The 16,605-nt window shown below is 38.9% G+C and overlaps 1 protein-coding gene across 19 annotated transcripts in view; it reads right to left on the bottom strand.

The window, feature by feature from the left end:
- The window catches only part of LOC117432073 (rap1 GTPase-activating protein 1-like), a 165,966-nt gene that overhangs the window by 33,277 nt on the left and 116,084 nt on the right, over nt 1-16,605 (bottom strand). For 13 of the 19 annotated variants that reach the window (XM_059002078.1, XM_059002076.1, XM_059002079.1 and 10 more), the window contains 9 exons: nt 9,682-9,717; nt 7,779-7,826; nt 7,231-7,269; nt 5,804-5,989; nt 4,774-4,877; nt 3,102-3,180; nt 1,730-1,783; nt 1,370-1,453; nt 163-263 (listed from right to left, as the gene is read on the bottom strand). In XM_059002078.1, the coding sequence (XP_058858061.1) occupies nt 163-263; nt 1,370-1,453; nt 1,730-1,783; nt 3,102-3,180; nt 4,774-4,877; nt 5,804-5,989; nt 7,231-7,269; nt 7,779-7,826; nt 9,682-9,699 (713 nt within the window). In that variant the 5' untranslated portion in view covers nt 9,700-9,717. Of the gene's footprint in view, nt 1-162; nt 264-1,369; nt 1,454-1,729; nt 1,784-3,101; nt 3,181-4,773; nt 4,878-5,803; nt 5,990-7,230; nt 7,270-7,778; nt 7,827-9,681; nt 9,718-13,749; nt 14,072-16,605 lie in introns of those variants that run through there. The other 6 variants (XM_059002081.1, XM_059002082.1, XM_059002069.1 and 3 more) reach the window with 2 other exon arrangements.

Below are 16,605 nucleotides of genomic sequence, written 5' to 3'. Positions count from 1 at the left end.
TTTTGAGTTAAGCTCCACCACTGGCCTGCTATATAGCAATTGCCCTGTTGTGTGACTAATGCATTGTTTTTTTTAAAGGTAAACACTGCCATGTTGTGTGAACGTGTCTGGTTTCTCAATGAATGTAGGAGCTTGGTCTTATCCAGTACACTGGATTCCTACCCTTTGAAATCGTGGAGTTCAATCTTCTGCCCCAGCAGCTCCAGGAACTCGACGAAGGCCGGACTCTCCTCACTGTTTCCAAAGAGCTCTTCTTCACTTGTCTGAAAAACAACCAAATAAATGAAACACAGCCGTGCTGGCATTCACCAAAGCTTAAACAGTAAGCAGGGCACCAGGTCAGAGCATGAACTCATAGATCAGTCTCATTACAGTCGGAAACTTTTTTTTTCTCAGTTTGAAAAAACTAGGACTTACCAATTATTTGCACCAATGTGTTTAAATACTAGTGGAAAGCTTGACTGATTATGTTGCTCCAAGCTTATTTAGCACACCTAATTAGAACCTAGGCCAACTAAATTAGTTAAAAGCAGTTTAATCTGTTTCATCTTGTCTTGCCTCTCTACATTCTATATAAAAAAATACAATACAACATTTAATACAATGTACCCCCCCCCCCTCGTTAAAATAAACAAGAAAAAAAATATCAAACAAAGCCTCACCGATCTAACATAATCAACCTTAAAATTAAGAGAAACACAATGCAACATCAGCAATTCTAATAAGCCTTTTAAAAAGGTGAACCTAAATCCAATTAACATAATAATCACGGTAATGGTACAGCTGAATAAACATTATTCCTAATTTCTACTAAGCACAAGGTCTGGCGTGGTACAAGTAGTTGTTATTAAAAACAACGAGTCTGGACCCTGGGATCCACTCAAGTGTCAGGGCAGCGTGAAGCTGGAGGAAAGCACTTCAGGGTCACTTGAGAACAAAAGACAAGCCACTTCCCAGCAAGACGGCTTTTATTTGTATTTTTCCAGAGCACTTTTATCTGGGCCTGGATGAAAAGAGCTTTTCAAAAGGTCCCCCTGAAGGACTCTTACAGGTTTGAGAGTGGCTCCTCATTTCCAACTCCTTCATGGCTATTAGGAATGCCAGTGGCTGAGTTGAAAGGGGTCTGTGGGAGAGGGGGTCTAGCTCTGGCGTTATTGTGCTGATGTTCATATTGCTAGCTGTAAACAGAACATCTTGTCCAAGCCTCTTTGAACTATAACCAGAGCAACGCTCATGTAGCAACACTGGAACTACAGCAACCAAACACTGCCTGCACAACTAAAATCGATCATGTAAGAGTTTCGTTTAAAAGGAAGTAGCGATTCTGAGAATTTTAATAATAATCAATAATGTAAACCAGAGTGCTCACCTGCCCAAATTTCTGATAGATAACTCCGAACTTGAAGTTGTTGCTGATGACATGCTCATCAAAAGTAACAATCAGTCGTGAAGCCTGAGGAGGGAAACCGAGAGAACGTACATGAGACTTTCACACGTCTAGACCGCTATAAAGACATATTTATTATACATAGAAAAAAAAAAAGTTCAGTCATGCTTTCAAGTTACCATTTACAATGTATGTTTCAAATTGAAGTTTGACGCAAAGGCTTAGTAAAAATAAAAGTTGGGGGCAGAGGATATTGAGTGTTATCACTTCTTATAAGGAGCAACGGTATTCAACAAATACAGACACACATATATACACTGTATGTTTATATATTGTGTATACCTTGGGGTACAAGACAGGATAAAATCTGTCCACATTCACGTCTTCACAAATGAGCTGAAAAGAAAAAGACAGTTAGGGCTTTTTATAGTATAAAACCACTTCAGTCACAAATGTAGTTATTTCTATTGGGATAATTCAAAGTACATTTATTGAGATGTATTGCACTGATACAGAAATGGATACAAATCCTAATGAGAGATACACAATTACAAAATAGAGGTTTATTAATATTAAAACATATGGGATCAGATACTAAATATAAATAGCTAGAAATAAGCCTGAGCTTAGGGCATAAGAATTTCAAACAAGATGTTGTTTCTTCTTTTTTAGCCATTGATTTACATATTTGAACAGACCTTTATAAAAAAAAAAAAAGTTGAAACAAGAAACACACTCCACAGTCCGAAAGAGATTTCAAATTTTTTATGCGTTAGCCAAGTCCCTCCAATGTCTACAATGGACTGGTTTCAATTTCTGTGCATTTCTTGGCTCAAATGACTTAAGGGTATTTCTTGTGAGTGGTTATTATAGGCGGGCCATTCAACGAATCCTTTTTAAATCTAGTAAGCTCAGAGCTTCTCCTGTAACACCACGGTGAAGCGTGGCACTACACTGCAGTACCCGTGAAGCTACACAGAGCTGGTTGGCTTGGCGATTGCTTTGTTACTCATTGGTGCGTGTGTGTAAACAGGGACAGCTGGCATTCCTAGCAACAGGACCTTGCATTACCGAAACCCGAACCAGAGAGTGAGCCTTGTCTGGAACAACAGATCCCTCTTATCTGATAACAACGCTTATCTGCACCCACCTTATCACTGGAAACAGAGCTGTGATTACATCTGAGGGCCTAGCTCCTGTTTGTCAAAGACATCTTTATGCTAAAGAGCCCTGTTAGGACCTGCCCAGTGCTGTACTGCAGGTTTGTAATATAATAAAATTCTTATGTTTGATATGTTTAACTGGCAACAAACACAACTGTTGCCTATTCAGGTCCCTTAAAAGTTGACCATAATATTTTTGCAGCTGTACCATGCTTTTCCCAAAGTTATACTATAAATTTACCATAGTTTATCCTGGTTTACCATATAATTTAATATGCCATACCTTGTTGGTCTTTACAATGCTTTACTATTCTTTCACTATGCTTTATTATACCGTGCTATGCTTTCTGGGTGGTTGTAGCTGAAAACATCTGTACCACAGATGCAGTTTTTGGGCATTGCATGTTAGATTTATTTAAATGAAAAATGGAAGTAGTGTTGGGATTCCATTTACTTCCATTTGCCAGTGTCCTTTAAATGTGGTGCTTTTTTTGCTAAACAAGCCTGGGCAAATCTCTGCAGAAACTCTTATTCCAATCTCCAGTGCTTACCTTAGCCATTTGTACAACATTGGGAAACTCAGTGAGGCAGGATATTGGAATGACATCGTGGTATGTTTTCAGTTTAGTTCTGAAAATAAAAACATAACAGATGTTCTAAGAGACTTTACACCTGAAAATTGTATGTATTTGGTGGACGGTTCTATTAAGAATGTGGATCATTTGGACAGTTTACCAGCTGTCCTTCCCTTTGCGGAGGTCTTTGTTTCATTTTTGTTGCAGAAGACGAATTTGCTTTCCTGGGCTACACTTATGAAATGGAAGTCACTATTCAGTTGCGTCACTGTTTGATAAAGGACCAGGTTTGCTTCTCTCAGAATGGACAGTAAATCAGTAGCTAGGTGGCACAGCAGTGCAATTCACTAGCCTCTCAGTCCAATTCACCTTTTAGAGGCCTGGGTTCCAGCTCAGGTCATAAGTGAAATAGGTTTAGAGGTCTCAATCTAGCTCCGAGTGGACCCAGCACAACTCCACACAGTTTGACACAGAATGGTTGGAAGGCGGTGCTCAGGTCAGGACTGAGGCAATCTCTCTCGTCTTAACCACTATGCAAAAGAGCTGGGATGGGGTTCGTGGTTATAAAACTTTTAACCTGATTTCCCAGACAGGGGACAGAATCCGTAACGGCAGTGCACCACACAACACTGCCTGTTACACAGAGCTGTGATGAGGAGCTCGGAGTGCCTGACTGTAGGCAGTAACGTTGTTAATTGTCACTTCATTTTCAAGTTTGAGTAAAACAAAAACTTTGTGGTTTTTTTTTTTTTTTTAAATACAGAGCAAATCTAGTGTTAGATCCAAGATCGGATACCACTATCTACAGACCACATCAAGTGTTCACTTGTAGAGCATGGCTCAGAACTCCATACACACCAGCAGTCCACAGTCTTATCTATCTTTTCAAAGCAAAACATGAGTCTGGGATTAACTGTCCTAGTACAGTACATTATATTGTTTTGAGCAGGAACAGAAAGCATGAAAATTGCTGCTTTTCCTAGTCAAGCATATTAATAATGTGAGACTACTGGAGTGATTTGCATAGTGTTCCCACAGTTGTGCTGTAAAATAATGCATCTACAGCCAGCTTATTGTCAGAATTATATAAGCATTTTCATAACTGCTAAATCTATTACAGTATTTACTTTTTTTTGTTGATATATAAATCATTTATAGTCTACATTTGAAGCCAGCTGTGCAAGTACTTGATATGTCCTAGTCGTTTAAACTGAAATGTTTTTGATTGTACATAACTTTATACAGACAGGTATAGAACTGAATTGCGAGTTAGTCTGATCATTTAAATTCTCTCATGAATTTCTACAATAATATATTGTCACAATAATATTGTGATAATTGGTCCAAAACCATCGTGGGGCATATTATTGAGTGATAATATATCGTGACTAACAGGTTATTCGGTCACGGAATGGATACAAGCTCAAGGAGTATTGAGGAGTCTTTTCAGAATCCACTTCTACGGGAATAGTTAGTAAGCACGGCAAATAATAATCTAAACAGAAACAGCAATAAAGAAACATACAGAACAGATACAAGGATACTGAACACGTGTACAAGGATATTTTGGATTGGATCTCTCTTGCTAGTGGCTTCCATAGTAAATGTGGATAAATGTACCCTAGAGGAAGGTGTGAGGTGTATTTACCGCAGGAGCAGACGCAGGTGCTCCTGATCCCCGATCACATCGTATTTCATTGAGAAGACCAGGTGTCCCAGGGTGCTGTCCGTGGAGTAGTAATTAAAATGTTCCTAAACATCAAAAACAAGAGGAACAATCAGCTTTCAGTAGGGACATTTTTCTAGACACTAGTCTTTCCACATAGGTATTTTTCTATTGTCTGGACCTAAATAACATCACAAAGATTGATGAGTTAATGCTATTTGAGAAGAGCATATGGTTACTCAGGCCAGATTCAGAACATATTTTGAATGGCGTGACTGAGCTAAATGACCACAGGATTGAAGATTATATTTAGTCGTATATTTTCAGTTGCTTGGGGGCTAATCATGCAATTGTAAACATGTGACTTCACAAGGGGGGAAGCCACTGAAATTGGCAGGAGATTTGTACTGAAATGAGTTTTTCATTTACTATAGTGGGCTTGTTAAGTAACTGAGCTGCTCAGAGTGGGAATTCTCATCAAGCACAGGTTTTTGTCTGCTCATCCAGATCATTGATTAAACTGCTTGGCAGCACTCTGAACTGCTCAGGAGAAGCAGGACTGAGCATGCCATTTAAGGGGCTTCTTTCACAGATAATTTTTAAATGCAACCAGAAACAGATCTCAATTAAGTAGTGTTTGTTCTTGGGTTCTTTCTTCAAGAGGTCCCACGATGAAGGCTAAGATAGTGAGTTTGATTCTGATTTATTAGATTAACTGACATACAAACACTAGCATTCAGCACCTCAATTCTCTTTGCTTCCATTAAACATTGACTTAAATTGAGACAAGAATGTTCTATCCCACTATGTTATGCAAACTGACCTATCTTATAAACATAGTTCAGTTTTTATTAAAAGTGCTTTGTGCATGTGTACAAGTGTTCGGTGGCTACCGCTAATCAAGTTGAGTGTGTTTGTCTTGCACGCTTTGCTGTGTCAGGCCCTAGAGTGCAAGCCCAGACCCTATGCTCCCGGGCCTAGTGGTGTTGCGAGGCCCTCTCCCATTGCTCACCTTGCCCAGAAAGTGCTTCCTAAACAGCTTGGCGGTGGTGTTGCACTCCAGCTTGATGCGAGCGGTGGGGGAAAGAAGCTGCTCTGTCTCGGGGGGGCTGTTTAAGTCATGGTTGGTCCCTTCGATCCAGTAACCCCCAAACTGGGGCAGGAGAATGAGGGGAAACGGGCTTGTGCGGGCCAGGACCTGAAAGAGGTAACAAGGCTGGTAAGATCGAACCGGCCTACTCGCAGATCTCTGTGTCATTCGATTTAAACTCTGAAACTGCACTGAATGTAACTGAAGAACTGAGCAGGTATTGACAAATGATGACTTAGCTGTAGACAAAGACCAGCTTTTACATTTTACAGCAGATTCAAACCTAAACCTAGACTCATTAGCTAGGACCTTTTCTAATTTGACAGACAGGGCTTAATGAAGTGTTATTGTACAGTGCTTGAGAGAGTTAAGAGTAAGTCAAGGTTTTTAGAAAGCCCACATACCCTGACCTCTTTTAGTCCTTTGGGATCTTTTTAAATGGTGAAGCAGTAGAGGACATACAATTGTTCTTTAATTCTATCCATGTGTCATTGCTGCTTTCCCTGAGGTGTGCTCTAGTGACCTCCTTTATCACCTCTCAATGCAATACTGTACAGTCGACTGCCTTCCCATTTGTGTCCACTTCCATGTTTTTATTTTAAATTTCAGTATCCATCATGTGTTCCATCATTTTAATTCATCCATTAAATAAAGTAAGCATTTTCTCTCTTGTTACATGCACAAACTAATTGGATTCAAGCTACTTATTTGATTCCATATATTCTGCATGTAACAACTTTCGACCTGAAGGTTCAGAAGCATTGATTCCTCTGATCCTGACTGAGTTTGGAATGCAAATTTTGCACATTTTGTTTTCAGATAAATAAGTAAATAATAAAAAAAAAACATTATAAAAAAGATTCCTTGTGTGTTAACGTATAGCCAGTTGATCCAAATTCTTTTACACCTATTTATATGATGGTTGGAATAAATAGATTTCTTACAAGACAATAATATAGTTGTACAAACATGACTATAGTATTAAACCTAAATCCCATGTTATATTTATGGCTATTTTTAAAAATTAAATAAACATAAGACTACATATAATTCAAGGCTTACAAGTTATCTGAATATCCCAAACCAAGTGTTTTGTATTTTGGCACAGAAGAAAGTAGTTGGCTTTCAAATGTGAGACCGGACATTCTAATATTACCAGTAGCAAACAGAGGACATGCTATTGACCATTGAAACATATAAAAAGAGTTTATGAACATCTGCGTCATTTAGTGTACCATTGTAATTGAATTGCGGCTGGATGAATTAATTTGATTACTGCTGTTGGATACAAATAAAAAATCAACAGTACAAATAGTGTGTCCTCTTGTTCCCAGTTTAGCTTCTCTTACCTCATGCACACTGGGGTAAGGTATGTAGTCGTCTTCAGTCTGAGAGAAACAAAAAAAGATAATGCTTTAGCCACCTCACCTTTTATAAAAGCGTAAAATCAAATCAAACAAGCTTCCATCCATCCACATAATAATATTTATATATACATATATTCTGTGCATTGAACTTGAGCTCCAATATACCAACAAGAGCTCTTTCAGTATTCGTAAGGTCAACATTTTTAAACAGTTTTTTTTAAAGTTGCGACTTTATTAATGTTTTAATATTATTACTACATTTAATTTACCCTGAAATGATTAAGCGATTTAAGATAACTTGTGATATTAATCCTTAAATTCCCTTGGGAATGTGTTTGTTTTAATATCTCATAGGTCAATCAATCATAACTTAAACGCTCAATCAGAATTCTATTGTAAAATGTATAAGAAACTCAGTAGACATTTTGGCTAGTGTTTTCTTCCGTTTACTTTCTTGACTGATCACTGATACTGTTACAATATAAAGGGTTTCAACTTCAACTTCAAACCATTCATAACAAAGGACTTACTTTAAGTGTGGGTGGGAGAGTACATCTTTGTTCATCCATTCTGCAGCCCTGTAAGAGATTTATAAAGAAATACATTGAATAGATAATCCATCTTCAAAGACACTGCAAATGCAAACACAAAAGACAATGGGATGGGTGGGGTTGTTTCCATGCTTTTTCATTACAAGGGGATCATCTCTTCAAATCAAACCCAGGATACACAAAAGACAGAAGGGGTCAATATAGAGACCGGGGGGGAAAGAGGCTTCACCCCAGAGGTCATCCTTGTTGAAAGGCTTGTGGGAGTCGGGACTTGCCTAGCTATTTTTGAGGGGCAAAGGCTAAACATGATCCAAGTGGAATGTCCCACAGAATCAGTGATGGTTAATTGTGTTGCTGTGTTTTCTAAGCAGACAATGCCTGCCCTGCAGAGCCAGCACAATGTGGAAAGGCAAGGCTACATGTCAACCATTGGTATCTGAGTGAATTTAAAGTAAATAAAGCTAACAAAGCTACCAAGGAGCAACCTGCTTGGGTATCTCCTTCTAGGCATGTCAATACTGCACCTCCAGACCCCTATCCCAGCTTGTTGTCTCAAGAGGTCACCTGGAGGAACGTAGAGCCATTGAAACCAGGTAGCGATTTGGTTAACTCAAACTCCCAGATGCCATGCCATGGGTCTCCTCTTGACAAACAGATTGCTGTCTTTCCAATGACTTCTTGTACAGGAGTCAATATCATGGAGTCCCTCGGTGATGCAGGGACGTGGAGGAGATGTTGCATTGCATTAAATCTACTATTACATGTTTGACTTTGATATAGGAAAACGTAGGACCTGTAAAATTATTATTATTATTATTTGTTTATTTAGCAGACACCTTTATCCAAGGTGACATACAGACACTAGGGTGTGTGAACTATGCATCAGCTGCAGAGTCACTTACAACTATGTCTCACCCGAAAGACAGAGCTCAAGGAGGTTAAGTGACTTTCTCAGGGTTACACAATGAGTCAGTGGCTGAGGTGGGATTTGAACCGGGGACTGCCTGGTTACAAGTCCTTTTCTTTAACCACTGGACCGCACAGCCTCCTGTGTGGTCCATTTACCTTGTTAGCTCTATGTACTTTAAAATCCACTTTCTTTCCATAATCAACCTTGTCACAGCCTCTGTTTATTGTCATGTCATTATTTTCGTTTTATATGTTGTTTTTTTTTTGCTTTCCGGTACCACTAAATCAATGGCTTTTCTTTGCATTGTCCCATTTCTAAAGCGGTTACGCTGGCTATGAGTGAAATTACATAACATTTAAGCCTTAAACCTTGTACACTGTTCTTGTAAAATGTCCTTCTGATTGAAGCTGCGCCAGTCATTGCCCTTGATGGCTCCTATGCGTTGGAATTACCTTGAGCTAAAATATTCTGCAGATGTTGGCGTTGTGATCGCTGATGTATAACATGTAGTGTAAAACTCTGTATACATTTTAATGTTGCTGTTTCCATTGTGAAGAGTCTGATTACAGCATTGCCTCTGTCTTTTCCATTTTAACATATGCACTTCAAACTGCTGTAATAAGTAAATGAAATATTCAGAACACAGTCTTGCATGAAGTGGGTGCAGAATATTAAAGAAAGAACCTTTTCTCACCCACTTTTCAAGAACGTAAAGTGTTGACACTACAAATACTAGGAGCTGTTGCTAAGAGGTGACTAATCTGAATAAGAGTAATGTGAAGGATAAATGGTTGTTTTAGAAGCAAGTCTCAGGACTAATATTGTTCATTAAAAAGACCATTCCTTCTGAGCAATCTCAAGAATAAAAATAGGTAATGTTTGTTCAGAAAAGAGTTTTAGAAACCAACATGGATGTAAAAAGATAAATAGATACATTGAAAAAAAACAAAAAACAGAAAAGAAACACCTTACCTGCATCTTTTCAATCATTTCAAACAAATCAGTATTCTGGAAAAAAAATTAAATAAAGGTAAGGTTTTATTAAATTAAATTGTTTAAATTCCAAAGGAATGTGTTCCAGTGACTGTATTTCTTAATTCATACTTGCAACCAACCTGAATGTCCTTCCATTTTCCATGCTATACCATGTGGTCAGCCACTGCCAGACCAATGCTTGTATATGACCCCACACCACACCACACCACACCACACCCAAACCATGTGTGGACTTCCACTGCCAGACCATGGAGTTTCCTACATCACATTAAAGCCAAACAGTCGTTACTAGGGCTGTAGTTTTTCACGATCATAGACTTCACAATTTATGTGAAATGTTCCCATTGCTGTGTAATATTTCTGAAAGAATAGTGTAAATATACATATTTTTTATCACTTAAGTAAATACAGCATACATTTGCCTTATTGGTGCACTACCTGTTGCACTGCATTTAGGAACCTGTCAGCCGGTTTAGTTTGCTTCCAGTAAATGACTGAACACAATGCAGAGAGCTGCCCGATTTTCTTTAAAATGTCTTCAACCAAAAAGACTCCAGGTGCATCAAAGAGCAGAACAATTTCTGCTAAAGATTGCTCTGTCCAGTACAAGAAGGGGATATTTCATGTGTCAGTTGTTGTTTTTACATTTGTTTATGTTTTTATTCTGTTTGATAATTCACTGATGGTGAAAATACTGTAGAGTGTCTTATAAATGAAATATTCTACAATTTGGCATTTAAAATCAAGAAAGATTTTAAGTCAAGACAGAATGGCAGATCCTCATTAACTTGAGGTGAGACAGCGACAAACACAAGCCACCTGTTAATTTACCCACACAGCAAAGAAAAGGACATGACGTCCCAGCTATGCCCCATGAGAGAATAAGGAACAATGTAACAAGCGCATGGAGTCGAATTACAGGGTCAGGTTTCTATTGGTAAACATTATTTATTCACCTGGGTCCACTGACCTCCTTCAGAAATAAATTGGTTACAGTGTTTAGAAGTCACTAGAGAGATTCGGCACAATGAATTGCAGAAGGATGTTTTGTTTTTTTTATATATAAAAAAATCTTTGCTAGGGAACCAAAAATAAATAGCACGCTAATTCTCTAGCCTTTCAGCTCTTGAGTCTTCAAATCCCAAAGCAACTTTCTGCAGGTGCCTCCATACTTCAGTTCAACAAAGCGTATACACTGATGTGTCTGGCCACAAAGGTTCCACACCAACCACCATGCCCCTTACATGAGTTCTCCCAATGTGAACAACCGGTCAGATTGCGTCTTAGGGTTATACATACACTGAGGGTCGCTTGACTCCTCATGTCATTTAAGCTAATTTGGATTCATCCAAATTGGACTGCATTGGCACATTTTAAGGGGCCAGGGGTCCTATTAATAATTTTATTCTACATTTTAGATTTACACCATCTTCTACAGATGTATTGATGTATGTTGGCCTAGAGAACGACATTAATATTTTCCCCTGCTTTTTAAATAAACAAACAAAAACAACCAGCCTTTTAAATATGCAAATTACGATGTAGGCCTGCTGTACTTGTATAACCACAGTTGTCTCTTACACACATTTCATATATATATATATATATATATATATATATATATATATATATATATATATATATATATATATAAATATATATTAATTGCTGGCCATAATCTAGTAACAGTGGATCTCTGTTACTTGGTTTATCTGATAAGTGTCTGTGGTATCCGTGTACATCACTGTGAAGGCTCACAGTGAAGGTGTTCTCACAGGGGCTGTTTTGTTTAAGAGCAGAGTGAGAGGAAATCCATTTAAAAAACCTCCCTGTAACAAGGATGACAGTTACCCTCGGGGGCATTTACAATTATTAGGAACTGATTGTTCTGTGCCTGTGTCATTATTTTGCCATGCTGAATGTAAATCTCAACCTAGACCAAAAGCCCTTTTATTATGAATATATTTTATGAATTGTGCTTCATAAAAATAAGGTAATCCATAACTTTGCCAGTGTTTGTACATAACATCGTATACAGTAACATGAAGCTCTAGGTCTGATGTCGAAAGTTTGTCGAAGGTCTTAGGTTTGTTTCTTTTAGTAAGCTGCACTTCACACAATATAAGAATTCTGTTGCAACAGTTAGTATTTGAATACTGGACCCCAATTGTCCCTATTAGCGTTACCAAAATATATCTGTTCTGATATTGGGAGTCACGGTTAGTACTCTGGCCAAGTCGCAATAACGCATGGAGAACAACTACAGTGACTACCTACTGCACAGAGGACTGATCTTTTTGGGGAATGTAGCGCATTACCACAGCTATTCAAGTTGTTTCAGCCCCATTCAAATTGTATTTCTGGACAGCTCGAAACACTATTTTAATATCTGCAAAGTGGTAGAAATCTTGTTCAAGAAGCAAAACATTTTTATGAGCTTTTATGAGCTTGGGACTGAGGCAAGCTAGGGAACGTAGCTGATGCTTTCCATCTTTACAGGGCCGGACAGTATAACGTGGCCCCTTCTGCAGATATCTTTGTATTCTGGTCCCTTTATCTTAACGTGGTTGTTTTGGTACATTTGAAATGCTTTTAACAGATAAGGGTATAAAACAGAAAGAAATTCTCTGCTGAATACGACTGTATCTGAACACTGCAGTGTTTGTCATTTTCCCAGAAATTTTCAACATGAAAAGCATTGTGTTTCATAGTGTTGTAGTTAGCTAAACACACCACAAACCAGTTTCTGCCTTAAAATCAAATGCCTGCAAAGTCAATGCCTGTACTGTATCTTCTGCTGGGAAAAGGAAGTTGTGACAAAGCTAAGCACAAACAACAACTGTATAAAAATGAGGGTGTTCCAGTAGATTCCCTACATTTCATCTTGTTTTAAACATGTTGTACTCCTATTCAGAATGCTTCTAACCAAACAAAAATCATTAGAACCCCCTAACATTTACTAGAACATTTCAGACCAGTGTGTGTGTGTGTGGTAAATATTAACATTGAAAAAACAATTAACTATTTATTACTGTAAACACACACACTGACAAACATCTAACTCAGATCACTGAGAGATCATCCCTGAATGCAAACTGAACCAGGAAATCATGCATATTTAAGGAATGGAAAACAACCCAGACTACCGCTACTACATGTGATCAGAAGTGAGGAGGACAGCCAGAAGGCGTCAAATCAAAACGCAGAATAACTCAAACAGCTGCATTGACCTGAACAATGCGCAGAGCGTTAACGCAGTACTGAGGGACAAAGAGGTCACCTGATACTGTCAGGTGGAAACCTGAATCCTGGATCTCTTGGCTCAAAATACACTGCCTTGTTTTTTGACTAAATTATTTATTTAGCAGGTAAACGGGGATAGTATCCACAAGCCAACATTACATGCTCTTTGTTGAAATGCCAGTTGGGGATTTAGCAGCCAAGCAGAAGTTTTAGGACTAATATCAAAGTTTGAATGTCCTGCCAAGCAGACACCATGCTCTGCAGGTAATTCTTAAGACATGCAACTGGACTGAGCCAACTCCTTGCCGGGAGTTGAAAACACACACAGCCAGAGGCAACTACCCTACTCTACTGTATGCTCTCTGGCTACCTGGCAGGTGTGTAGCCACTATACACATTGTAAGGAACCTCTACATTAAGTTGCGATGGTGAACCAACCCCCTTCCTTGTTTAAACACTGTCTGCTGTGCTGCAGGTGCTGAAATCTGTCTTTAAAATACTTAACAAAGTCAACTACCAGAGAGGGTTCTTAATTTGTGTAGTCACCCCAAATAATACATCCTTAAGTTTCAGAGCATTGAAAAGCACTGGAGAATAACCCTAGATTTCATCAACCACTTATAGATTCAATTCAGCTAGATTCCTTGGTACTGTAAAATGCTTTAAAAACGTGTGTACATGTAGGTTTATCAGTTCTACCTCTAAGACAAGTTGACAGGCATTTAAAACCAATACTGATCACTTCTGAGTATACACGATCACTACTGATTCAAAAGTAAAGGTAGCCGCAATGGTACTTACATCTTCAGGGGACTTTGTCTGTTCCCAATGATTTCTCCGTAATGTACACGGGCTTAAGTGCAAAAGCTGACTCTTTGCCATTTTGTATTAAAAAAAATAAAACAAAAATACTTTCCTCAGAAAATCAAATGGGAGATTATCACCAACTTCCACTTTTAAATCCTTTTGGCTGTTAGATGAAGCCCTGAAGTCTCAAAGGTACTCTGTACTTCCTCCATTGAAATGAATTCTCTCCGGCAGCCAGAATCTTACCCTCTACCCCATTCCATGACTGCTAAACTCTGACAGTACGGGATTCTCTAGACTGTGTGTGTGCGTGCGTCTCACTATCTCCAGCTGATGACACATGTTCTAGGAAGCTATGCATTCCTACAGCCTTGTCTGAATACCCGCCCTCCTTCTCATTTGGCTGGGAGCCAGAGGTGGAGGAACAGGCTCGTCAGGCATTGCTGTGATCTTGGGGCGTGTTATAAAGGAGCGTCACCCTGAGATCGATCAATACCCAGGGATTTAGACTGCTATAAGGTGCCGTGCCTGGCCAGGAGAGAAGGTCCTGGCACTCAGGAACGCAATCCTACATAAAGTGAAAATACTTTGGGGCGATACCTTCATTTCATTTTTTTTCCTTTTTTGTTTGCCTTTTTTCTGAGGTAAAGTGATCTTCAGCTGCTTGTACATTACCTACTTGGCTATTAGCTCCTCATTTATACATGTGGGTCAGAGTCAAATTGTCTATCAGTTAATATTGTGCACATGTGTTTCAGAGATGGGTTTTTAACTCCGTCACTGCCAAGTTAACAAACATCTTCAATTTCAACAAACTGTACAAAACCCAAACTAACAAAACTAATTCTGGGGCGGGACGCAGCCCCTGCCACAGGGATGTTCTTTATTTATGATTTTAAAGTCGGGAGTGGAATCCACTTTACAAACACACACAAATGGGTGTTGTCTTTCAAACTCCCAACGAGACTGCTTTACAATGGGCCTGGACTGGCAGCTGGCATCATCATCACAATAATCTTCCATTTGTAAAGGGCTTTCTTTTCATGCACTGAAGCACCTCAAAGCGTTTTTCAATGGTACACAAACACTGCAGCCAACGTGCACTCAGAAATAGCCCTACAGCTGCGTCTGTCTTTGTGTTCATTTGTATTTCTAGTTCCAGCTGTGATGGTGCTTTTTGCGACTGACTGAACTGGGATGAGGCCATGAGAACTCAATACACTTTTTGCTCCCCTGGGGAAGGCTGGCAGTGTCTTAAGCCCATCATACATTGGGAAACATGTCTTGAAACTTTTTTCTTTCCAGAGACAAGGATATATACAACCAGCTTCTACTATGAGAAACACGTTTCCAGAGTGATTGTTGACCAGTCAGGAGAGACTTTGTTAAACTAAATCAAGTAGTCAAACCATTAGTCAAGTGCCGCCTTCAGTGTAATACTTTTGACTTGACCGTTTTTAAGTTATGTATAATTCCGGTTTACTGTATATGTGCAATACAGGCAAGGACCCAGGTGTCCAGCTGAATGGATAGCTTCTAGCCCTGGCCCTCAGTATTTAGTTTTCAAGTCAGGAAGCTGATACCTGCAGAGTATGCTTCAAAGGAGTAGGTCAAAACCAGAGGCAGGTGGCAGGTCTGAATTATTGAGTACCCATTGGGGACATCCTGATTGTTGTACACTTTAATAGCTAGAACCACTAAAACCTATTGGAAAGTAAACTCTGACCACAGCTCATAATCTGGAGGCTGGTAATATCTATACTATTAAATCAAACAGTGCAGCTCATTCATACAATTAACCAAGAAATGCTAAGAGCTTTGGGTTCATGTTTTAACTTCCATTAATTTCAATATTTTGAAACTTTTAATTATCCCGCTCAGACTATATTGTGAAAATTACTTTTTTTAAATCAAAGGGTCAAAATTGCAAAGAGAGAACACACCTCAATCCTGACCTGAACACCCCTAGCCTAACATTCCGTGCTAGGCCTCTCTCAAGAAAAGACTATATTCTGAGCCCCATTTCTGCCCAACCCCATCTTGAATCTCTTCCTATTGTCAATGTATGAAAATAAATAATAAAAAATAAAAAAAAAACGCCAGCCAAGGTATGGCACTACTGCAGTGTCTACAAAGCAAGCCCACGTCACTTAAATCTCAAATTAGCAAGGACACAGTTTACATTAAAACACAAAGGGCACCACTTCCAGGATGTTAAACGATTACAGTATTGACTGATGGAAGGGATAACTTCAAGCTATCCTAGGACAATCTCACAAGTTTGACAGAGAATTACTTTAAAGACAAGCAGTACATTATCAGTACAGTATACCCTCTCCTCTGGGCTGAACCAGCCCTATACAAGATTGTGTAATACGGTAGTGTGAACTTTGGTTATGAAATTAATCAAAGAACAGGGTGGCTCAGTTGGGTCTCTATTAACGCCAATCTAAACCAGTTCTCCTAAGATGTCCAATATGCATACTACAGGACATTAAAATACATATCAAATGGAACAAAAGCAGAGACTAAGTACAGTAGTAGAATGTAAGGATTTCAGTTCCCCAACCAATACGTGGGTTTTGCACTTGTATTCCAGATTGTCAGATGTCGTCATGGGCACAGGACTACTGATCTAAACTGTCAGATCCAATTACTGCACCAGCGATCCACTTTAACATCCACTTTATTTTATCATCAGTACAAAACTATTTTACAGGTGTCCTTGGAGACAATTCTGCTTCAATGAATTGGCACAGATTATACATTACATCACTCAACATGCATGAACAGAGCACTGCTCCATGTGAAAAACATGTACTTCAAGTACTCTGTGCTAGAGCCTGCAAC

This window comes from Acipenser ruthenus, chromosome 27, assembly GCF_902713425.1.
Source record: "Acipenser ruthenus chromosome 27, fAciRut3.2 maternal haplotype, whole genome shotgun sequence".
In the NCBI taxonomy this organism is placed as follows: domain Eukaryota; kingdom Metazoa; phylum Chordata; class Actinopteri; order Acipenseriformes; family Acipenseridae; genus Acipenser; species Acipenser ruthenus.
The sequence above is the reverse complement of the archived record's forward strand: the minus strand, read 5'-3'. Positions and strand labels throughout refer to the sequence as shown.